The sequence below is a fragment of the Trachinotus anak genome, unplaced genomic scaffold (assembly GCF_046630095.1).
Source record: "Trachinotus anak isolate AG129_WGS33_773 ecotype Australia unplaced genomic scaffold, CSIRO_AGI_Tana_v1 ptg000032l, whole genome shotgun sequence".
Taxonomy (NCBI): domain Eukaryota; kingdom Metazoa; phylum Chordata; class Actinopteri; order Carangiformes; family Carangidae; genus Trachinotus; species Trachinotus anak.
Genome location: NW_027273883.1, coordinates 23,435,358 through 23,461,094, shown reverse-complemented (window position 1 = coordinate 23,461,094; position 25,737 = coordinate 23,435,358). Strand labels below are relative to the sequence as shown.

The 25,737-nt window shown below is 41.6% G+C and overlaps 1 protein-coding gene across 1 annotated transcript in view; it reads left to right on the top strand.

The window, feature by feature from the left end:
- The window catches only part of LOC139612671 (furin-like protease kpc-1), a 180,786-nt gene that overhangs the window by 116,376 nt on the left and 38,673 nt on the right, over positions 1-25,737 (top strand). The window contains exon 13 of the mRNA XM_071468476.1: positions 6,744-6,857. Coding sequence (XP_071324577.1) covers positions 6,744-6,857 — 114 coding nt within the window. The remainder of the gene's footprint in view (positions 1-6,743; positions 6,858-25,737) is intronic.

Here is a 25,737-nt window from a genome sequence, read left to right as displayed (position 1 = left end):
GTGCATGTGCATCTGCATTTGCATACAGCCAATAGGAGCGAATACTCACAACACAACCAAATATTCACGATACAATGGAAGTGTTTCCAGGGGACACAAAATAGTGATGTACCCAGCTGGGACGCACTTGTTCAATGCTTTATGAGTTTTGACCCTAAAAAACATTGAACAAAAAGTGCACATATGATAATAAATGTATTATAATACATTTATTATTAAGCTTCCATGCAAGTCCGTCCCAGCCGGGTTCATCACTTTTTTGTGTTCCCTGGAAACACTTCTGCTGTGTTGTGAGTGTTTTGTGTATTTGGTTGTGTTGTGTGCACTTGCAACACATATGTTGTGAGATTGATGAAGATGTTTTCTGAATTTTTTTAATGTTTTGTCTATGTGCATGTATTAAGTTGCAGTGCATTGAGCTCTCAGGGCCACCACACTTCCTACTTAAAATGTTTCCAGTTAATCCTCTGATGACAGAACTGTTTAGAAATTAATGAATTTATGATCCACTTTTATCAGGTTATGAGTTAACCTTCAGTGGCTGTTAGCTAACTCATCACATCAGTATTAAACAGTATGTGTTTTTATCCTGAATGTCAGAAGATGTTACATCATGTTTTGCACCAGGACAAAATAAATATTTCACATCAACACTTTCAAGTATTTCACTGTTTGTCTGTGTTGGCGAAAGGTGGGAAATACACAAAAACATCCATCCATGCATACACACACACACACACACACAGGTGCAATACAGTGTGTTTAAAAGCTGTGTACAGGCTCAACATAACAACATACAGTATTCAATACACAGCAACTTCTACACACACACACAAGTGCATCACTTGTGTTGCAATGAAACACGTGTACATATATCCAGTGTGTACATTCGGTGTGTATATTGAGTTCTCAAAACTCGTCTTTTTGTGCATCATAAACACACACACACACATAGATTGGTGAGGTCAGTGACACACAGACATCTAGATAAAAACACATACAAACTGTCCACGGCCTCACAGTCATACAAAAACACACTCTCTTTAAGTGTACATGTACTCATTAGCTACAGAAATCAGGGCTACGCTGGCGGAGTGTATTTAAAGGAGATTGCAGACATGCAGTTATTGGACTTGGCCTAATTGATAAACCCATTAGTAACACTTGTTCAGATAACATGGGAGGAATCTCAGTCTGCTCACAGTCGCTCCAAATGGGTTCACTTAGGCTTAGAGTGCAGCACATTAAGAGAAGATTACAGAGCGATGTGGAGCGTCTAACCAGTCCACGCCTCGCTGCTGTGAGATTAATAGAGACAAACTAAGGACAGAGATGGCGGGGACGTTGGACTATGACACTGCGCAGAGTGGGGACACACTATATGTGTGTAGCTTTACAGCAGCGGGTGCTGTGAGTGTTGGCATGTGTTTCTATATGTGTGCTTATCTCACTTGTTTTTACGTCGTTATGACGCAGTGGGCCTTCCCACGTGAATATGTGTGTGGTTTTTTTTGCTTCAACTGTGTGTGTTTGTCTCTGTGTGGGTGGATCTGTGCCGCTCTGTAAATATAACCACACGTGTGTCAGTTTCTCTGCCTTTCAACTAAAGCTGCGATGTGGCTCAGCAGAAGATCTTAATGCGAAGTGTCCAAGCAGAAGATGTGCTGCCTGGAATGAGACACTGGGGTTTAAACTGCTGCTTGTCTTGTACCAACACATTATACCCTGCTGACTAACAAGCGCGACTGTTAGTGATATCTCCTTCAGTTGCTGTTAAAAGAAAGAGAAAAGAAGGAGGAAATTGAACATGCTGAGCTTCAGTAAAGCAAGCATCAGAAAGAATCTCAATCTCTTCTGGCTGAAAGTATGTTCATGATTCATGATTCATGATGGGTTGAAGCTGAGGATGGTTCATCATCAAATTGGACTTTTTCAAGCCAATGAATTACAAATATTTAATGTTTCTTGCAATTTGTTGTAGATCATTTTTTTAGCCATGCTAGTGGTGTGCATGACTGTGAGATGATAATGTTGGTCTGTATCTTTTATAAGTAATAGACCAGTGGTGTAGTGATAGAGGGAAAGGAGTGTACAAGTAATATATATACAAAAAACAGCTACAATATGTCATAGTATGAATAAAGAAAAGATGTTGAAGTCATTCTTAAATTGTCTTAAAATAGTTTTGATGAATCACACAATAAATATGTTTGTATTGGAGGAAGATGACACTGGCTGATCCATTCATATGTCATATATTTTCATATTTGTCTTTCGGCATCAGCAGACATACAGTATATTGTGGTAAAACGAATGATATGGTTTGCGCTCCCTACAGAGTTTCATTTTCGATGGTTGTTTACAAAATAAAAATGTTGAGTGCGATGCTTCCAAACGATCGGGAGCTGTCAGTGTTTTCCTCTGGGGTCCTGATCTCTCTCTCTTTCTTCACCCCTCCATCTTTCTGTCCCCTCGATTGCCCATCTCTCACGCTCTCTCCCCTGGGCTGGACACTTTGTCCTTGCGCTCCCTGTCTCCTTCTCCTCCTCCTCCTCCTCCTCCTCATCGTCCTCCTCCACCCCCCCCTCCTCCTTTGTGCCTGGGCCCAGTGTGAGTGATAAATTATTCGTGGGCCATGCTCTGAGGGCCCAGGGCTGCTCATTCCTGCACACAGAGGACTAGCATTGATCCAGCCTGTGGTTCAACTTAATTGGAAACCCAGTTACACCAGCCACAGACATACTCCGACACACACAAACACAGCGCATACTCACACACACACACATGCACGCACTCGAACATGCACTCCCAGACGTTCAATCCATATGTGCATAGGTGCATGGATGTCACGAACGGCAACATAATTACACAACGCACACACACGGACACGCGCAATTCCCATATGCATTCATGCATTAAAGTGTTACAGAATTAACATCTGCCCAGGTATCAGCCACAGTATGTATGTTTTATGATTTACCATTGCACACATACAGAGCGCGGTACATATTGTGTACACACGTTTGTGCATAGCACGTACACACAGCTACTGTATACACACACTCACAAAAAAAACAGACACACACTCCAACATTAAAACTCCAACAAGTCCATGATCTGACACACAAGAACCAATAGATGAACACACACACACACACACACACACACACACACACACACACTTTATAGTCACTAAGCCTGCATTCTAAGCAGCACTAAAGAGGAGTAACAGTCCACAGTGGAGCAATATGGAGGCCCAGGGTTATCGATTGGACTGAGACACTGACTATCATACAGCTAATAGATTACATCAGACACATCGGAGCAGCCCAGTCAATGAGGCCTGATCCTATTAACTGGGGATTTGTAAACAGTTGTGTGCTCACTGTGACGGCTGCTGTGCTGCTTTGTGAGGCTTGGCGAGGGGATGAAGGCTGTGTGGGTCGGGAGGAGGTTCATATATTGTTGCACTGTGCCCCTGCAGCCCAGATGTGCTCGAGTGTGTTCATGCCGGACAACATGCTTTAATTCTGTCATTGTAAGAGTGGTGTCAGTTACCTCTTCTAGTGTTGCTGTTTATCCCTCAGGAGGGGATGATCTTTGACAGGAGACATGATTCCTTCACTGGGCTTTGTAAACTGTTATGTTTTAGTCTTATTTCATCCTGCATCAGTTAAGTGTTTTTTGTTGGTGCTGCATTACTTGATTCTTAGCTTACTGTAAGTCACGTACCGACCAAAGGAATTAATCAGTCTAAGTAGAAACATTTCAGCTTAAGGGCCTGACTAACTGTCCTGTTGGTGACTGGTCTAGCTTGGGAGCTTGGAAATGGAGAGCTATTCTCTCTGTCCTGTTCCTGGCCAGTAGTTTGCCAAGAAGACCTGGAGGTCATCACCGTGTCACCAGGTTTTCACTCCCTCCTGTTCTTGCAAAGACACATGCAGGAATTCATCTGTGCCACTTTCTGGTGTGACCAGTGTCTGAAGCTTAAATCTCTGTGCCTTTTTTTGAAATGATACTGTATATTATTATTGTAGCTTTTGTATTAAAGAGTGTAGTGAAACCCTATAAATTCCATGGTTCAAGATGCTCTCCGCCTTCCGCTCATCAAAATACATAATCAGGTTTGTGGGGTTGCACATGTTGACAATGGAAGTTATGTTGATGTTCAATGTGGTCAAAACTCCAGCAGCACTTGCAGTAAAAAGAAGATCTTTATTAGACTGACATGTTTTGGCCTGTGGTGATCACAGAACATATCAAAAGTAACATTTAAATAGGATAGACAAAGAGAAAAATATATATATAACACAGCCACTCATATGTAAACATATACTTATCTGCCTATGGGACCTCTTCAAATGTGGGTTGGGCCTGTGGTCATGTGACTACAGGCCAATCATCTGTCCCAAAATACTGTATGTCCATTTGATGTGGCATAGCTCTCCCCCCCCAAAAAAACCTAAATCTAAAAAAGTCTAAAGTAGTAGTAGTTTGTATTGTAAAATACTGTCTTACATTAAATATGAATATATGTAGCATGTCAGAAAGAATAAGGGGAATCATTTAATAGATGGTGACAACAGTACAAAACAAGAATTCTTCAACTTGAGCAACATAACAAATTCCATAAATAGTGGTTTTGTTCTGTCTTGCAGCCAAACCAAAACCAACAGGAGGAGAAAACACATGCTCTGGCAATGACAAAGAGCTAGTGCAGAGAAAAATAAGTGCCACCTCTTATGTGAAAGAAACCTCACGCATTAACAGCTCAGTTCATCTTAAGTCCATTACAGCATAAGCAATACTTCTGTTTAACCAGCACTATAGTAGATGCTGGTTGTGGGGGTTTCAGATTAATTTCGTGTATCGCCCAAACCTATTCAAGTCCTTCCAGAGGCTGTGCGGCAAAGAAGAGTGAAAACACATAGACACAGAGAGAGAGAGAGCGAAAGCAGTAAACTGGGTTTTCAGCCAACAGTGTGTTTTTAAGAGCAAAACGACTTTTCCAAAATAAATAGATCTGTGTCGCGGACTGCTAGGAGAGAGAAAAGCCCTCGGTTCAATAATTAATTCCCGAGTCGAGGGTTTTGGAGAGCCGCTGATTGGGCTGATTTTTTTTTTATTCTGTTATGATACAAAGGAGGCCGTTTGAAGTAATTTGTCCCAGAGAGAGCAGCTTGGAATACCATACATGCTTTGATTTAGCAAAGCAAATTTAATTTTGTTTGCTTTATGCAAACCAGCCGGGGCCGCGGGGCTTTCTCTGATTCCACCAGAGGGGTGATGGTAGTGGTGGTGCTGATGATGGAGGTGGGGGAGTGCACACAACAGAATCACACTGCTGCCGCTAATATATAATACAGAGCGCACACTCATACACACAGACACATGCAGTGAGCAGCAACAGTTCAAAAGTACAAAGCCTATCCCCTCCCTGCACACAAACACACTCCAATCCCTTTGAAATCAAAGCTTAAAATAATTGTTTGTGTGTTGTGTTTTGTTTCATTCTATCTGTCTATTATTAGTGTTACTGGTATTATGCCTATCATGTTGTTTTAGCTGCCTGCTCTCGTTGCTTGCCGGGGTTTTGTTTTATGCTGCTAATGAAAGCTTCTCTTCTCACTTTTGTTCTCCTTCGTCTTTTTTTTTTTTTTTTTTTCCAATACGTGAATGGAATACATCTGTTTATATCTGTGCCTGATATTTCCTGAGATGTCTAACACCCAACAGCACAGTAATGAAGGGGCCACTTGTCAATTGTTTTTTTTTTGTTTTTTTCAAGGGTTTTTCTTCACATCTCTGTGCAGATATTTGCCATACAGTAAAACTATGAAGCTGTACCTCAATGTGGCTGAGTAGACATGCATGATGTATCGCGGTTATGTCATCAGTCATAGAGGAACTCAGGTTTAATAGTGTAGTACACCTTTAATTACCTTTGTTTCTCCTGCATTGGGGAAATGACTGTCCGTGTACAGATGTTGAGGCATTTCTCGTCAGAAACAGGAAAAAAAAGCAGTTGAGAATGGGTGGGCAAGCGGTTTTCTTAGACTCCATTCAAGTCATTTTCTTTGGGAACAATAATGAGTGGATAAAGCAGAAAAACCCAATTTCCTTTATGCTTTTTATATCCTGAAAAAGCCCTCGTTGACGACCCTTTGGTCTTTTGTTACAGAAAACTGAGCTAATATCCTCCAGCTCTCGGCGCAGTTTAAAGGTCTTAATTGGATTCCATTAGTATATTGCTTGACATGACACTTGAGTCCGCTCTATTAGAATTCCCCTGCCTGGGATTAAAAAGAAGACTTTTTCTACATTCGACTCTCTAGGCTCTTTTGTTAAAGTCTCAAATATTCTTTGTTGGATTCACAGTTTTTTTTGTGACACCATTATTAAAACCTTAAGCTTGACTTTAAACATGTGCTTTTATGTCTAGAGGACTCGCTGTAAAAGGTATGGCAGTGTCTTATCGCAGCAGTTTATGTATCAATAAACCGAAGCATTAATACAGTGTAAGCCTTGCATGTGTGGCTGGTAGAATGTGTTTTAGGCCTCATAAAAGAGTTCTCCAGCCTCTTTCTACCCAACACAAGAGCACGTGTTGAGCTCCCTGCAGGTTTCTTCTCAGAGTATCACGCAGAGTTGAAGTGTGTTCCTCTGTGGTTTCAGCTGGTGTAGAACACAGGCCGAAGGAAGGATGCATTTGATAATATTCTGTTTTATGTCTCTTGCTCAAGTCCTGAGCTGACATGGAGGGACGTTCAGCATCTCATCGCCAAGACAGCGAAGATCCCTGACCCCGAAGAGCCTGGGTGGAACATTAATGCTGCAGGATACCATGTTCACCACAGGTATTGTGACACATCCAGGACCTTTCTGCCCACATTTTAAATGAGACTCACATGTAAACAGATGGTGTATTAATCAGTCAATTTCAACATCAGTATTTCTGCATACTGAGCGACTGTGCTCGTCTGAAAACCTTGATCACTTGTTGCTATCACTGCCTAAGCAACATGCGCTGATCAAGTTTAGTTGTGTCTCTTTAGAGCAATAATGACACAATTTGGTAAATACGGTTGCTCATTTTCGTATTGAGTCACTGAGAAGATCGATGTGTGGTTAATGTAAGACATGTTACCATGAGGTTTACGAGACTACCAGCAGAGCCTTCACTAATTTACTGCTCTCATCCAAGAATTAGTCTGGTACGTAACCCCCTGTAAATCCATGATTTACCAGGCTAGCTGTTCCCCCCTGTCCTTGTGCTAAGCTGAGCTAACTGGCTGCTGGCTGTAGCCGTATATTTCTATAATATGAGAGCGGCTCGACAAGAAAACAAACAAGTTAATTTCCTATGATGTCGATTTAGTTCTTATTTCTAGGGAAGAGGTTGTAAAGTGTTCAGTACTGGTCAACGTCATTTGCTGGTTATTGTGCTTTTGTAAATAATTCTAGATGTTGACCCCGGTGAAGTTAGAAACACATTTAACTGAAGTAAAAACTTACAAGTTACTTTGACAAAAGGTTTGTTGCTACAGCTCATTATTTTTAACTGCTTTTCACAACTACTACTATTGTTTAGGTGATAATAATAATTATGATATAAAAAGCTATTAATTATGCAGCACCATTGTTGGATGGTACATGGCAAACTGTTGGTGTGGACATAAATATTGTTAAGTTAATTGTTGTTCTTAATTGTTTGTTTATCTGTGTAACATATCACACAGATATTTTCTCCGTATGGGAAGATCTATGATTGAATAGTTTACCTGTCCACAGTTTTAATGGGGATACAGTGGTTGTGGTTATGAAATGTATGATTACAGTAATTATCCCAATATGATCTCTAACTGGGATAATTTCATGTGAATTAAATAGCCTATTTTAACCACCTTAAGGTTTCTGGACCACAATGTTTGAGCCATAAAACTGTTAAATTCCTTAAATGAGTATTTTTATGAATATTTTTACAGTAAAATAAGCTCAAATTAACTGAGAGTGATGGATGTAAGTTGCTGGAGGAATCAGGTGCTGTGTGTGACAGTTTCCTCAGGTAAACAGTCTGTGATGATCAGGCATCTTCCACATGTTCACTACTGTTATTTCCACGTGCACACACACCACTTCTATCCGCACGCACACACACACCTACACACTCTCCTCGTACAAAGTGCTTCAGCCACAAAAAGCAACAGTCTGTTTTATGACAGTTGAGACAGGTGATCTTGTCCAGGGAGGAGTGTCATTGTAATCCTCTAATGTTATTATCACACCCACAGCGTGTCTGAGTGTCTGTACCTGCTCTGATTTATACAGACAGAGGCTGGAAGAAATGGAGCTTCTCGCTCTCACTGTATGAAGCATGAATCAGAGAGGGAGAGGGAGGGAGAGAGTGAGCCCTGTGCTCCTCCAGACATTGTATAGACGCTTTTACAACGCTTTTACAACGCTTTTACAATGTCAGCCAGGCGATGACATATTGGTAATCAGTCATAGCGTTTGTGATGTTTTACCTCTGCTCTCTGTCTCACTCACCTTAGAATTTCCTCCTGTCATCCTGCCTCTGACTCTCTGTCCTCACGTCCCTTTGTAGTTTCCTTTTCCCGTCCTTCCTCTCCCCCTCCATTTCCTGCCATTTTCTCACTATCATTCCCTCTCGCTGCTTTCCTATTCCTCTCTTCCATCCCCTCTTTCACAGCATGCCGTGTCATAAAATAGATTGTAATTACTGTGTTGCTGTGAGAAGAATGGATTAATTAAAATATAATGATGCCGATCACACCAGCGGGCGTCTGTTGAAATCTGTCCATTTAGGGGCTGTGGCAGAGGACTTGTAATGCCCTGATCATACTGCAGCGGCCACGCTAATTATGAAGAATGGTTTATTGCATGGGCGAGGACGGATGGACCAGCCAGTGCAATGAGCACAGGGTCACTTACCATCAATGAGGTTGTTACAATACATTAAAGATTAGATATGATATCAGTAATGAGAGGATCCATGTTTAAGAAAATTGAAGATAACACTGAATGCTTAGGTTGAGGTTAGTGAAGAAGAGGTCCTGAGAACATGACGGCACCTCACTTAGCTTTTCCTTGAGTCTATTCAAAAACGGATGCAAGAATATGAATTTTGATTCTGTAGGTGTTTACTGTAGCCTGTTATTTGCTAGTTTGTGGTTTATCAGATGATCATCAAATATTTTCTGGAAAAAAATGTAACTACATCCTGTTGCCAGTAGACACAAAGGTGAGTTTAAGGTCTTGTTTCCACTGGTGCAGGAAGTTATAAATTTAAGGTTTCTGGCAGTTTCTCTGGAATGAAATACAAAAAGAGGGGCGCCTTGGTGCCTCACCTGGTCGAGCAGGTACCATCAAGCCTTAGTCCTAACTGCAGCAGCAGGGGTTCGAATCTTTGCTGCATGTCATCCCCTCTCTCTCTCCCCAACTTTCCTGTCTCTCTCTCACTGTAGCTATAAATAAAGGCATAAAAACCCTTAAAAAATCATTTTAAAAAAGGAAATACAAAAAGAAACATTAGCGTGAGCAGTGATTACCAGACATAGAAAAGGGAGCCCCAACCCCCCCACCAGGTCAGACTTCATCAACAGAAAATGTAAAGAAAAATACATCATAGTGCTGATTATTTTTTATGAATGAAATGAGCATAAAAATGGAGTCAAAACGAAAGCAAAAATTTAGTTTTTGCACAAAAAGTAAGGTAGAAGTAAAAGTAAAAGCGAGACCACAGAGAAAAATACTTCACAATGAGGAAAAGTTTTTCACTACAAACTCACTAAAGTTTCATTTATAGAACTAAAGACTTAAAATGTATATAGGTTTCTTTTTTTATGTTAAGCCTTGATCTATAATGTAGCTAGTAGCTGTAATGGAGTAGAAGTATAAAGTAACGTAAAATGGAAATACTCAAGTAAGGTAGAAGTACCTTAAAATTGTGCATTATTTACAGAAAAAGAAAAGAAGAAAATAAATATTAGATAAAGTTACAATATTTCTACCACACTAATGCCAGACTGTCAAATTATGCTCGTTCCTCACAGGTTAAAGAATATTTTTCTTAAAATCCTCTGAATGCACCAAAACCAAAAGCAGGTTCGTCCATCTCTCAGTACGATGTCTGTGCCACTCATTGGTTCTTACTGAGGATACAAGTAACAAACAACTTGGCAGTGTAGTTTTTTTCAAAGTTACTCAAACAGGAGGACTATTTTTAGCTGAGAAGGAATAATGCGAGATGGTGTGCTGTATGTGAGGTTGACTCTAAATAACCTACAAGGTAATTAGTCATTAAAAGTTTCAGTCTCTCATTCAATCATTGGAGATGTTGAAAGTTTCACGGAGTGTGTGTGGATTGAGGACAGATGGCTGCAGTGAAAGCAGCGACTGGCTTTGTAAAAGCTGAAGGAAAAATAGCTGCCGTATAGATGCTGGATGAGTTGGCATTGATGTGTGTGTGTGTATATATGTGTGTGTTTGGGGATTTAAGGGGTTGTTGGGTGGGAGGAAGGGGTCGCCCACATCCTAGAGTTCCCATCTGTTTGACCTCCATATAGACTGGGAGCTTTAGAAAACTCTGATGCTGGGGGAGCAACACCACCCTCAGCTCCCACTGCCATAACCACAATAAACATGTCAGCCACCACACGCCGGCGCAATCTGCAATCAGATTTACTGTGCATGAAATATGGTGGTGCTTTTATTGGTCCAAAGACTTGTCACTCATAATTTATAGGCTGTTGCCAGGCTGGCTGTGATGTCAGCGAGCTCCCAGCACCCTCAGGAGAATCAGAAGTGAGAGAGAGTGAAATCGATAGGGGTGAGGAGTGGTGGTTGGGTGGAGGATCAAGATATAAGAGGACAGAAAATTTGTGTGTGTGTGAGAGAGAGGAGAAAGAAAGGGAATGGAGGAGAAAAGGTATTAGAGATGGGTGGAAAGAGAAAAAAAATAACACGCATCCATCCTGTACCGCTCTGTGGTGAGTTTATCAGGTTGAGGGAGTGAAAGTGTCAGTGTTTTTTCCAGGGCCTGTACAAATGGCTCTCCTCTCCTCTCCTCTCCTCTCTTCTCCTCTCCCCTCCTCGCCTTTCCTCTCCTCTCCTCTACCCTCCTCTCCTCTCCTCTCCTGCGGCATTGCTCTGCATCCTTTGAACACTGACACCTATTGATCACATGGTTGGCAGAGGAAAAAAAAAATTAATCTGTGATTCACATCTCCACTTGAAGCCTCTCTGACCCAGAAATAGAACGTGGAGAGTCTGGTGTTAGCGGCTTTGCACCAGAGGGATGATGTACGGAGAAGAAGCAGAACGTCCAAACAGGCTTAATTTCATTTAATCTCCTCTGATAGCATAGGTGAAACTACAGTAATTATCCTGTGGGAGATTTAGATAGAAAATAACAGCGGTGGAATAGATCAAAGAAACGCTGCCCTCACTGCAAAGACAAAGTGAATATCAAGGAGAATGCATGAGTGGTGAAATTATATCTTTAAAAAAAAAAAAAGAAAGAAACTGGTATGGCATTAAAAAACGAGATAAGATTCAATCCCTCTTTTGAAAAATGATACCCGGTTCACAGAGAACTATTAGAATGTTTACATTTGCGGCATTTTGTTCCATATCAAAATAATTAATTGCCTCCATTTTCAAATTAAAAGTACATTACAACACAATTAAGGATGCAAATGAGTCTGGGCCTGTCGCGAGGAGCCAGGAAAAGTGAAAGAGTGACTGTGTTGATGTATGAGGGTTTGCGTGTTTTTTTGTGTATGAGGTGTGTCGCAATGGATCATTGTGCATGAGTGTGTATGTGTGTTTGAAGACAAAAAAATGCGCCTGGCTGCCGTTATTGAAGAGGAAGACTCAGTGTTGAAATTACATCAGCATAGGGAGATAAATCAGAGCTCTGCAGTAATAAACAACAGAGTAATTAGGTCATTTTCCCTCAGTAACTGATCGACCAGAGGAGCAGATACTATGTTATTCCTATTGTGTTAAAGGCTTCTGTCAAGGGGGTTAAAAAAATCACCCAACATAAACACAACACACTCTTACACACACATATTTATCTATCTGTGCCTCCCTTCCATTCTCTGACCTCCAACAAGCCTGTTCCATGAAAGATGTCTACATCGCTGTAGAAACCGGGGACAGTAAAACATAATTTTGTCATAACCTTCCCTCTTTGGAGGGAAAACAGATATAAAAGTATATAGCCTGTGGTTTACTGCGAGTCCCCCTCACCCAGCCTGGCAGCAGCACGCAGGGCTGATGGATGCCGGGCGTCGGCCGACTTTTAATTGCTCGTAAATTTTTGATCCAGGGAAACCGCCACGTTCTCCTTGTCCCCCAGCGACATGGGTGACGGAGCTGCTCAGGAGGGAGTGAAAGAGCCCCAGTGAGGAACACAGAGAGGATACAGACAGAGAGGATACAGAGAGACACAGTTATAAAGATACAGGAGCATCATCAGGTGCTCCATAGCATATGTGGACCGGATAGAGGATTTGTGTGTGCATTAGCGTGGTCCTGTCAGTCTGATCCACTTCTGAAGTGATGGATGTTCCTCTCTGAGGACATGTTCCATACATCACCAAAAGCAATCACATCTCTCACTATATGATCCTGATTTATCTAAATAACACTTAATTTTTTCATTTAAATGTCCAAAGATATTTTTAAACGTGTTGTTAATTCCAAAGCTGTAATTTGTCCCTGATTTTTGCCTGTCACTGAGCAGATAGGTGAGTCTACCTGACAGTATGGACAACCCTGCCTCTTAGAAATTACATTTGTTTACCACTAATGTACAACAGAAATCACATTTCATAAGACATGTAACATGGTCCAGATTACATTTTTTGCATCAATGTAGTGAGTACGTGTTATTAACAGGTCTGACAGGGCACAAAATGTTGGGTTGCTCCGAGTTAAAGTCTAGCCCGGCCCCTTTGCTGCATGTCATTCCCTTTCTCTCTCCCCTGACTTTTCTGTCTAGCTCCACTTTCAATATAAGATAAAGCGGAAATGACAAAGAAATAACCTTAAAAAAGCAACATATCAGTAAAATGTTAACAGTCTTTATTCTGTCCTCATAGAAACTAAAGCACTGTAAACCCACTTCTACTCCATGTACTGTATTCACCCAGACCACCTCCCCATGACTAGTGTGCAGTATGAGAAGTACAGTGTAGTGTAGTGTAGTGTGTAGCACTTTCTCCTTGAAAAACAAAAACATTCCCAGTGACCATAATCCCACTAGAACAAATTTGTTGTATGTAAACGTAATTTCTAGAGGGCAGGGTGTGCAAATACTTTTGCAGAGGCTGTTCACATTTTTATGTGAAGATGCTGAAGGGCGTCACAATAGTTGTAACAACACACCTTTAGGTGTCTTGGGAATGAGCACAAATTGAACATTACTGGTATGTGACAGAATACAAAAATGAAATACAAGGTCAATGTAAAGACAGGTGGATACTACAGGCAGGGAAACGTAACAAAGATTGAGTTTAAATTTCAGTTTAGACCACTGCTTTTGCACAGAAAAATGGTTGTCCGGCCCCAGTGTGGCCAACCAAATCCTGTACATGTGTAAGGACACACTCCTTTCAGATATGAAGCAGAGGATAAAGTGCTACTTTCTGAATTCTCCCTCATGCTATCCAGTGTTTTAGTGTCTAATAATCCTTAATTTTAATGGGTGTAGTATTCAAGGTTTATTTCCTAGATCACATTTCATCTTCCGCCTGTAACATGTACCTTGTGTTTCTACCCCCTAATCTTAAACCTGTATGACTCCAAAAGGCAGCATTAAACCAGTGAGAGATTACATTCTCATTTGCAATTCATGATTCAAATTTTGTTTGTGCATCGTCTAAGCTCAAGTGATTAGTTTGTTAATCAATTGGTCAATCGGCTTCATTTTTGAAGTACAAATTCCAAACATTCTCGGGTTTAGCTTTTCACAATGTGAGGATTTGATTTGTAAGTCTTCTCACGTTAATAAAGTGAATATCTTTACTTGGGTTTTGGACTGTTTGTGAGACAAAACCATGTAATTTAAATGTATTTAAACCAAATAATTATTTGATTCATGAAGAGAATGATCGGCAGAATAATTGATAATGAAAACAGTAATTAGTTGCAGCCTGCTAGCAGTCCCTGGAGGCTGTTCAGGCTCTTACTGTTCACCGTACCAAAGCAAACAGGCTTGAACTGGACATCTATCAGAGCAACCAACTGACTAACACTGTGTGTGACCCCTGAAGCAGCACTAACATGCTGGTGTAGTATCAGCCTTGAAGAACCCAGAGTAGTTGACCTTGATCGTGTTTCTGTAAAGGGCGTATAGTAAGGACGGCACAGCTATAGATAGCCCTTTAATTTTTAAAACACAAGGTATCATCAAAGGAAAAAAGTCTTTACTCCTTTACTTCATTACTCCTGTAGAAACTCACTGCACAAATTGTCCATGTCAAGCTCTCACTGGGGCTGCAGGAATGAGAGAACCTCTGCCTAAAAGGAAACTAACAGGGTGAAGAACTGAGGTCCAGTCGCCTGCATTTGCATACACAGCTCTTGTTTTCATCTTTTACTGTGGAACAGTCCTTTAAGTGCCTGTGCTGTGTTGACAGTAATGGAGCTAAGATTGAAAAATGGGGTTTAAAAACTGTCTCTGAAGACTTGTGACTGTTGCCAAGCCTAACAGATGCTCATCTGATCAATTCCTTACCCTGTTTGTCTTCCTCCCGAGATGAAAATAAGAGGAGATAAATATAGGTTTATCCCACCATTTGCGTGTTCATTGCAGTAAGGTCTGACATCCTGCCGAGGAGTTTGATTATTTCCTTCTTCTGTGTCAGACTAGCCTCAGATCTCTATCACTGTTTTTTTCCTTTTTTCTGTCTTTTTTTCCCCCTTGCTTTATTCTCTCCCCCTACCCTGCTGCTTGTGTTGTTCCAGTCTCATTTGGTGGTTTTCAGCTCACCAGGTTTGGCCTGTTGTGATCTCTTCCCTCCTCACATCGATCTGGCCTCCTTTTTCCCCCGTGGCAGACAAATCGAGACACACACTGATCATCCACAGGTCACGCTCAGGGCTAGAGGTCAGAGGTCAAAGGGAGCTGGCCAGCATCCTGCTCACCTTTATGTGTGCATTTGTTTGTGTGTGATCAGACTTGTCTTGTTTCTACTTCATGCAGACACAAACACGCCTACACATGTGGCTTGTACACAGTCAGACACACTTGCTGTAGCATAAGGAAATTAAGATACAAAAAAAATGTTTTTTATTTTTGAAAATTATCATAAAGCAATTTGATACATTATTCATAAGAATATATCAGATAACATGCATCAGAAGTTTTTGCAGTACTCAGTTTATTTTTTCTCCTGACTGACACGATCTGCCGAAAACATGAAATCATTCCTCTCAGGGTCATTTCTCAGTCTAACTGAAACCTGCAGACATCACATCTCATACACTTTTTGCTGTAATGGCAGGATCGTTGTCCTTGTGATTGTTTTGCGCCTGCACTTTAGCAGAAGCCTGACTCGCTCTGTAACAGTATGTAGAGTGCTGAAGGTCTGCCACAGGTGGAATTAGAGGAAAGGCTTTTTTCTTTTTATCATAGACACTTTAAACAAACTTTATTTTCACCTGTACCTCCTCCCATTGCAAACAACCATTATGGCCCAGTGAGCTACACTATAACAACAACTTCTTGTATATGTCCCATCCACTTTTGTTATAAATCTGAATATTCAATTCAATTCAATTCCATTTTATTTCGGTCCATATACATATAAAAACACACAAAAAAAACAAACAAAAAACAAAGAAACACACCAATATTGGCCAAAAAGGTGTAGACTGAAGCTGCAGCTTATTGCTCCTAACCTCTCTACATACACATACAGATATAGATACAGATTATTTTGTTAAATAAACAGATACAGATAGGTTGCATCCCTACTATTTAAATAAAATTTAGTTTTGCTTAAACAGACAAAGCAAAAGCTACATTGGCTGACCAGTCAGCGGGAGGTGCCTACAACAAACAGGTGATCTCTGAGACGTGCAGTGCAACACGTCTCAGTGATTAGTGCTACAGAGGAAATAGAACATTTTAAAAGTGACGACATTTATCTGCTTGCCGCAGTAAAGATTGAATGTTTTCAAGATGACAGTCGTAGTCATGCGGATCCATCATCCCTGATATCGCTGCTACACTGTTTCACTGTCTAAGTAACTAACTGCCACACAGTGTTGCTGCAGGCTGACCGACACAGACGCAGAGCTCACTTCCCATGGGCACAAAGGGAGAGAGATGGGTGAGCCTGATCAACCCCAGTAGTGTCAACCCAATTACTCATTCTCTTAAAGGGCTATTAAAACATAATTGCCCAGCGATTTACATCCAAGTTAACGTAGCCCCCGAGATAATTTATTATTTTCCATAAGCCCTTTCTTTTGTGTGCTGACTGAAAGGGGGGGGGGGTAGACTGTAATTTCCTGAGTCATGAAGAAAGGCATGTTGGCAGTCCAGTGTAATTGTTTAAACCCCACTCTCAGACACCTTCCAGTCACCCCCTTTTAATCCTCGTTATCGCTCTCATTAGTGTGGGGTCAAGGGTCATCCGGCTCCCCCTAGAAACACAAACACAGCACTGGGGAGAGGAGGGGATGGATGATGGGCTGTAGGGTTGGGACTGGGATGGAGACAAGGCTTTCCTCTTCCACTCTAGCCAGCCTGTGTTTGCTTTACCTTTTTATTTGTGGAATAAAGTTATTTTATTATATTATATTGTTTTGGGATGATAAATCATTATTGCTTAAATTTACTGCACGTTTTAAGTATGAAACTGCGGTAACAGAGTCATGGAGGAATGCTTTACTATCAGTGGCAAAGTACAGTTTGAGCCAATCCTGTGACAGCAACGCCTTTCAAAAGCAGACAGGAATTGTATACATGATAAGTGATTTTACATATGTTAGAAGAAAATGTGTAATCAGTGATTAGGTGTGTTATATGTCAGATAATGTTTGATTCATAGTCCATCTCAAACAAACCAGTAAAAATAAAAAAATATGTAAAAACTGTATGAACTCAGCTTCAGTATTTAAAAGTGTGTTTTTATTTCATGTTTTGTTGCCATGTTTTTTTTTAAGTAGATCATAAGAAGGGCCTCTTCGCATGATGTGGTTAAGACATACACCATGTAATCACAACATCCAAGATAAAAAGGTGAAATGCCAAAGAGACACTACAACCTGCTAGCGTGTCCCAGATGTTTTCCCAAAAGTTCCTTCTCTGGACTACACCCCAAAAATTTCCCTGTAATTTCAGGAATTTCTAGAGAACAAGTTCTCCACCCTAGATGACCATATACTGTAGGTCATCCCTACCCTCTATACAGCCCGTAGGAGTATTTGCCGAATCAGCACCACCACAGCAGCAGTGATGATGCTGTAGTATTGGTTTAGTTAGAGGTAGGCACATAAACAACTTGGTTAAGGTTAAGGAAAAAATCAAATTAATATAAGTTCTTTACTAAGGTCAGAGGACGCATTGTTCATTGTGTTGAAGTGTTGATGTCCTATGTTTTGTTGACCCATCCAACCACCCTGAGCTCTTCCAAACACAGACATTGGTGCTATATCACACTGTCACCTTTCTTCCTCCATAATGAATTATAACTATGGGTCATAATAAGCAGCTTGCACAAATGACCTGTGGGGTCATTTTTATGGGAGGACATTCTCCTTCAGAGACACCAGTGTCTTTGCTGTGGTCACATCTTACCTGCTTGCTTGTCTATGTCTTATATTGCATGGGTTTCTTCCGAGTGGACTCAGCTGTACTTGATGTGAGGTTAAAATGAAACATACACCAACCACATGATATAGGACTTCATGCTGATGTTACACACCTACAGCAGGAGTGCCAAGCTTGAATCACATCTGCTATTCCAAGTTCTGTATCTCTTTAAAGCGGTGCTCACGTCATTTGCACAAATTTGACCATAATTTTACCATTTGTGTAGTTTGTGTTGACCTGCCCCAAACGGCCTATGTATCAACTGGACAGATATTAGCTGTGTGCCAACCAAGAATTGTCTCTATATGTTTAGGATGTAGATCCATAAAGGAATGAGATATAATTTTTGCTCTGAGTGAAACATTTTCAACATGTGGCAGTGTCTGCGAATCAGTTCCCACTGCCCCGGGCAAAATTTGCAGCCATTTGTATTCATCGACTTTCTTTTTCCATTGTCTTTGTATGCAATTAAGTGGCCTCTAAAATTTGCCTCACGTTCCATCTGAACACACCTTTACTGTCTGCACTGTATGTGCACAAACTTGATACTTGAAACTTGACATTTTTGCATTGTACAGCATTCCTCCTTTTCCCCCTACACCAGGTTACCACAGTCATGTGAGTCATAATAAGATGCTTAACTTTATTTATAAAAGATGGTATGAATTCACAATTGTAAAAAAAAAACAAATGTAAAAAAAAAATAACAAAGACATTCAACCCATAAAAACAATAAACAGGGCATTACTTGTCTGTAAAGGCTCTTTTTCTCTGTTGTTCATTGTTTCTTCTTTTTCATCCTCTCCCTCCCTCTCTCCTCTGATCCTGCTCACCTCTGATCTGTCTGCAGGAATCACAACCTTGTTTCCCTCCAGTGTCCCTCTCTAATGGAAGCTAATAAAGATCTGTTAAAGTCATTAAGGGTTTTTCTTAAACAAGGCCTGCCTGCTAAATGCATTAGCAGATTATTTGTCTTTCTCCATATATACTATATGTCTCTCTCCCCTTGCATGCACAGGGGCCTGTTGGGGCCTGTGTTGGGGGCAGGATATTTACAGGGTCACGTCAGTGAACAGCACTGCTGGCTGCTGTTTGAGCTGACATTTAACTGCTACATCTGAGGACAATACAAGTGTGTTTGCATTAATTCTGCCAATGGGCAGCTGACATTCAGCGTGTTTCAAGTGATAATCAGAGACTTTTTTATAGATAGAGATGAACTTCAACTCAACAGCTATTGCACAGATTACCGTGAAATTTTGTACATTCAGAAGACAGATCCCACACACTTAGTTGATCCTTGACTTTTTTTTTTTTTTTATCTAGAAGAGTCATTAGATCATAAATTTAATTTGTCCAATACTTGACCAGATACCTGCAAAACTGATGTTCACATCAGCCCCTGCTATATTTTGTGTTTAACTATAAAGTGTCAGCAAGATAATACACTAAGAATGTAAACCTGACATTAAACAAACATTATACCTGTAAAACACCAACATATTGTTACTGTCACTGTACATATGTTAGCATGTTGACATTAGTATAGACTCATGATACTAGTACATTATGACATTATTACGTGTTAGTACAGCCCATAGACCGTAAATAAAGATGGATGTAGCCTCGGTGACATAACCCATAGGTTTCTGAAGAGCGGTTCTGAAGCTCAGAGTGAGCTGCTCCACAGTTGTCATCTTGGCAGTGCCTGACCCTGCCAACTCCTAGCTAATCCAAAAATAGCCAAGAGGAGGGGTTCATGTGGAACCAAGACTTCGGTGCACACTGGTCCTTCAAAGCAACATGCCCTCAATTATGCAGAACTTAAAGCCTCAATAAAATGTAAATGAGATATATAAAAAATCACCCCTGTACAGTTATCAGAGACCAAAACTATTTTTGTACTGGGCTTTATTTCTGCTGTAAAGTTGGGCATTTAAACATGGGAATCTGTGGGGAGTGACTCGCTTTTGGAGCCAGCCTTAAGCGTTGATTCAAAGAACTGCTGTTTGTGGCACTTCTGTGTTAGCTTCATTTTTCAGCACCCATGTTAACAGGCTAGAGTGGACACACTGTTTCCTGTCTGCGTCACATGATCTAGAGATCAGCAGACACACAGCCAGTGAGAACACGCATTTTTTCACAGCACATCAGCAATGGCTGCCGCGACGCACAAGCCACGCATCCAGTGTGTTCCCATCATTGTGTGTTTTCATTACTGCGCTCTGAACAGCACAAGCAGTGCTCAGTTTGTGTATTTTCCTGACCTTGAAACTTGCTTTGCCCTTCTGCATGGTATTTTGTCACTCTCATGTCACGATGGAAAATCCTCAAAAACTGCCAAGAAAATTCTAGTGTGACACAACAATCCATTAAAACCACTGTGATACTGTATAGTGTAAAGGACATGTACAACATGTTTGGTTTCACCACATCACTGATCACAAGTCAGCCATCAAGAATCCAGCATCACAAAAGCTGCGGTCAGAGTGTTACTGCACTGCTGTATCACCAGAGCACTGTTCTTACTCCAAACTCAACAGAAAACAGGCGATGTGACAGAGCGATAAGAGAGATGAAGGAGAAGGAGAAGTGACCCATTCACAGGACAGCAGGGAGCCTGACGGTGCTACAGTGAGATGACAGGACTGTCAACACTCTTAATACAGCTGACTGTGTTGTGTGTGTGTGTGAGAGAGAATATGTGAGTATCTCAGTGTGTATGTACAGTGTGCATGTGACTGAGGGTACATCTGTACATTATGTGTGAGACCGTGCATCAGACTGTGTGTGGGATTGTGCTTGTGTACGTGTGAATGTTCAAGTGAGCGACTATTGATGAGTGTGTGTTTGCTTATGTATCTGGGAGCGTGTTAAAGAGGCTAGCTAAATTAAATCTTGCCACATCTCACTTCTGTGTATGTGTGTGTGTGTGTGTGGCTTGTGGCGTGTGTGGAATGTGTTTCATTAGTCGTGCGGCTTCATGTGCCCGTCTGCAGCTTCAGTGCAGGATAGCAGCCGGTCTGGTGCAGGGACAAGGCGGGAAGCTCCCGATCACTCAGCCCGGGCTCGGCCTCCCTCTCCATATGTCCACAGAATCCCTCCGCTGCCTCCCCAGGCCGCTGCCAGTGTGAGAAGCAATTGTGTGGAATGTGTAGGAATTAAGTATCCCATCATTCAGCGCAGACATGCAATTAAAGAGCTGCAGCCGTCACTCTCAGAACACATCATGTGAGTCATGTCGCTATAACTCAGCACAGCGGACGCCTGCCATTTTTTTGTTCTTAAGAGGGAAAAAAAAGGCAGGCAAACACTTAAGAGTCAAGAGTAGATAAAAATTGTCTGCATGGCATCAGGGGTGTCACAAGAAATGATTCTTTAGTGCCAAGTTGATGCCGAAATTCTGAAAACGTGATGGTGTCTTGTTTTTCTACAGTAACATAGATACCGAAGGTACCATAGAAATCATAGGTACTGGAGATGTGATACCCTTACAAGTGTTCTAGTCTGATGTCAAAAGAAGAAGGCAGACACAGGTACAATAACAATAACGCATGGCAGTGAGTGCAGGTGTAGTGACAGGTACACCATGGCAGATCATCAGAGAAAAGTTATAGACAACCAAAACTCGGTGAGCAAACGGTGCCACAGAGCATTTAAAATGAGGAAACATCTCAAACTTGTCTAAGTAGCTCGCAGACCGAGATCCAGGATCTGTACACAGGGTGGGTGGGTTTCAGTTGTTAACCTCATATTAACGTGTTGTCAAAAATATTCATATGCTGAAATATTACCATTATTGATTTATTTACTGAGACCATATTAGTCACATTAAACTACTGATTTTACACTGACTCTATGGAGCTGCGTGTGTGTGTCCGAGTGCATTGACTTGTGGCTGGTTTGTGGTTGAAATGAAACATGAGCAAAGTAAATAAGATGATATGTGGTCATCTACCTCCACATACATGTGACTATCCAGGTTATTTGTTGTGGGATTGTGTGAGGTCCTTATCTATAGTCAGTGTAATTACATGCAGTAGATTCGGATCGGCGCCCTCTTGGTTAAGAGAAGCAGCCGGGAGCACTGGCACAGAGCTGAACTATGTACTGCAGTGGACAGGGCCATCCACAAAAATGTATAGCTAGTTAAAAAAAAAAACAAAAAAACAGCCCACCAAAAAACTCCAATATCAGTTCAAGTACACTAATACTACAAGCTAGGGTGACCAGATGTCTCCATTTTCCAAGAAGAGTTCCCATATTTGGTAGCCTGTCCCTGGCTTGAGCTGGGTTATTTTTTGTTTTGTTTTTTTGTTGTTGTTTATGGACAGAGAAAAGCTGTCTCACTCCCTGATAAGGAGTTCCAACTGTGTAGTAAACTAGCGAAACAAACATACCTAAAGCCCCAGCTGGAACTTGGAAAAACTGTTTTAATGTTGGAATTGAAGAAGTTGCCCAACTGGAATGTCATAGACTTCACATTACAGTATTTACAACCTGGAATATTTTTATGAAGAACGTTTTTGATTCTTTTGATTGGTGGATCCTAACAAACTAAAGGAATATAAATAATCAAGGAAAAGACGGACCAACTGACTAATTTTGATGACTGCTTCAAAGGTAGGGAGTCGCCACCATTTGATCCAGGATGAAGGGTGTCCCATATCCCAAAATGGAGCACACATCTTTTAGTTTCCAATTACCGGATGATTACGCACTTTGCGGGATGGTTGGAAACCCTACTAATCTTATCTTATCCTTTACTGTGGCTCTCTCTGACTTCTCTGCGAGCAAAGTGCAGGCATAGCGCAGCGAATGCGAATGCCACAGAAACACCTGGATACCAGTAGAAATGAGACATCCAGACAGGCATGGAAAGTTAATGGAAAGTAGATCTGAAACTGGCTACTATGGAACCAGAGCTCCTTCACAACTCTAAATTCCCAAAGCTGCTCTCTGTAACTGAGAACACCCACAGCCTCTTCTTGCTGCCTCACTTATTCTTTTTAACGGGGCTAATGCCAACGCTCATTTCTTAACACTGGAAAGATGCATCTGTGTTGCTTCACACTGACGTGTCCCGCTAGAAGTTTGCCTTTGTCTTCCGCGACCCCCACAAAGTAGATGCGCTGTTGACGGCAAGATAAAGCAGTGAAAATATTAGAAACATACTTTACACTTACATTAAGAGACAAGAGGAGGCAGTTATAAAAATGTTTACATTCAAAGAGAATGAAGGTCATGCAGATCATATAATGATGATGATGTGTTCGGATAAAGTGGGTGAATGTCTGGTGCAGTTAGCCTCTTATTGGACATTTTCACTGCGTACACAGTTAAATTTGGAATGATTTCTGAAGAGAGGGGGGAGCTGAGTTTGACTTAAGTCAGACACACGGTGGAACTTGAGGCTCACCCTCAAAAGACTTGGGACTCAACTCGGACTCAAGATTTGGACTTCTGAGCAATCTTTATTTTTCTATTCTTTAGGGCGTTAACATTAAGGAAATGTCTGACGTGCTGAATTCGGACATTTCCTTGCAGGGTGAGAGAGGGAGGGAGCAAGAGAGAGAGGAAGGGTGTGAGAGATCGAAAGTGCTGTGTGTGGTGACCAGCCCAGTGGAGCAGGCTGCATGGCCCACTGTGGTGCTGTGAGTCCATCATCTCCCTCACTGTCTTCCCAGCAAACCATGTTCAGTTCGGTCCTGCAGCTCTGTTTATATGTTTGTATCCCCATCATCCTTTAAACACTGAGGACAGCAGTGGACTGTTGCTGACTCGTTTTACATGAATGAGAAAGTTAAAACACACTAAAAACAAAGTCTGAAAAGCTCAGAGAAAAGAAGTTTAAATAGAAAAGTAAAAATGGCTTCAAATAGCATCAGTGACTCTGCAGACAACAGACAGGAGCAGCAGAGTAGGTTCAAGACCACAGCTCCCAGTAAGTCCAATATAAACACCAGTCAAGTTTTACAACATAAGTGGTAGGTAGGAGACAGCAGGAATCTAGTCTGATTTTATTTAACAAGGCAATGTTTAGCTTTGTTTTCTGCTCATGTTAGAAGCTAATTAAAGTCCTCTAATCAGCTCAGATCTACAGAATGTTATCACAGAAAGATCCAAAGAAACTGCTAAAACTAAAATATGTCTGCTGTTGTATTTACTGCTGCAGTGTCCGGTCTGATTCTAATCTCAGACTCTTTATAGCTGAAAAAAATGACTTGTGAGCATCTCTGATATATGGTATATGTTACTAAGTTACAATAGTACAAGTGTTGCATTTTAGGTGTGTCTTGCCTGTCAAAAAAACACATTTTGTTTAACGTCATTGAGCCAAGTAGCTCCGCTGAGACTCACAGTCGTTTTGCCAAGTGGCCAAAAGAGAAACATCACAAGAAGCAAAAGTGCAGTAAAAAGGTAAATGATGGATTGGATCCAAAATATAAATATACTACATGAGTACTCACTGAGGCCCTGAATGACCTTATACATGAAATAAATTGAACTGTGAATAAATTCTCAATGCTCCAGCTCCCCACTTCTTGTGCAGTGTTATGGATATTGTATTGAAATACCACTACAGTATTTACACAAAGAAGAAGTGTAGTGCTTGTCTCTGTAGGGTTTCCTCTAGTTTGTTTCTATCTCTTCTGATAGCTCATATCACAGCTAAGCTTCAGTGGGCTACAGTGTAAATATCCCAGACCTATTATTAATCCAACTAAATGTTCCTAGCCGTTGTCAAGCCACTAAGTACAAAATGGTGAATTGCAGACACGAAGAGAGATAATTGCCACTCACACTGGAAATTTGGCAAGCGCCTTCCCCATGAGACCCGGATGAAATGGTGCTTCAACCCCCGAAACTGTCATTCTTAATGAAATGGTAATTACAAACCCAGCGGAACAGCTGAGGGGCCTGCCGGGGCCCACGGAGCCCAACTACCAGAATAAACCTGCTACAACAACCTGCAGAGAAGAGGGAGAGAGAGGAGGGAGGCTGGAAGGAGGTGGCAGGTGGAGGAAGGGGAGGGAAAGACGATATAAAGCAGGAGGGTGGTTCAGGTAGGTACTAACCCCAGGAATCTGAGATTTATTTCAATTGTGAAATGTAATACACACTCCAGGTTGGAGTGTGCTGTACACTGGGACCCTCATCAATAACACCGGCTGTGTGGAAGGCAGGAGGGGAGGTTGGTTAAAAGCGCCCACACAGCCTGGGTAATTGATTGCTTTGTAAGTGAACGTGTCTTTAACCTTTGGGAGGTCAGACCCAGTCGGACACCATCAGTCCTGCCTGGGGTTGAACCGCTTCCAGCCGTTTGTCTTCCGCTGCTCCCTCGTCTCAGGGCCGATTTGTCAAGCATGAGATGTTTTGGGTGTTTAGATTACAGGCGAGATGGGAAAACAAAGGCAAAATGCCACCCCAAACAAAAGGCCCGAGCCTGGATCTCCCACTGATCTGCAGGCCGGGCAGGAGGCCAGCTACCTGGGGTGCTGAAACTGAAAGAAGGGCGAGAGGGAACAGGAGGGGAAGGGAAGGGAGGGGGGACTTTGCTGAAACAGAGCCACAATGAAGCCCCCGAAACACAGCCACTGTGGAACTTGAACCGGCGCCAGAATGGAGGCTGAACGGGAGCCAACGTGAGAATTGAACGACAGCCAGGACGGTGACATGAGATAGAGCCGGAATATCGCCTTGAGATGCAGCCAAAATGGCAGCCAGAGACTCCGGGGGATAGGAGGAAGCTTGGGGCGGCTAACTGTTTTCTTCACAGCAATACTCCTCATCACTGGAGGTTTTAAAGTGTCCCTTTGCCATCCTCCCAGGTACTTAGGCCTGTCTGTCTGTCAGGCTGTTAGAGAGCAACTAAAGATGAT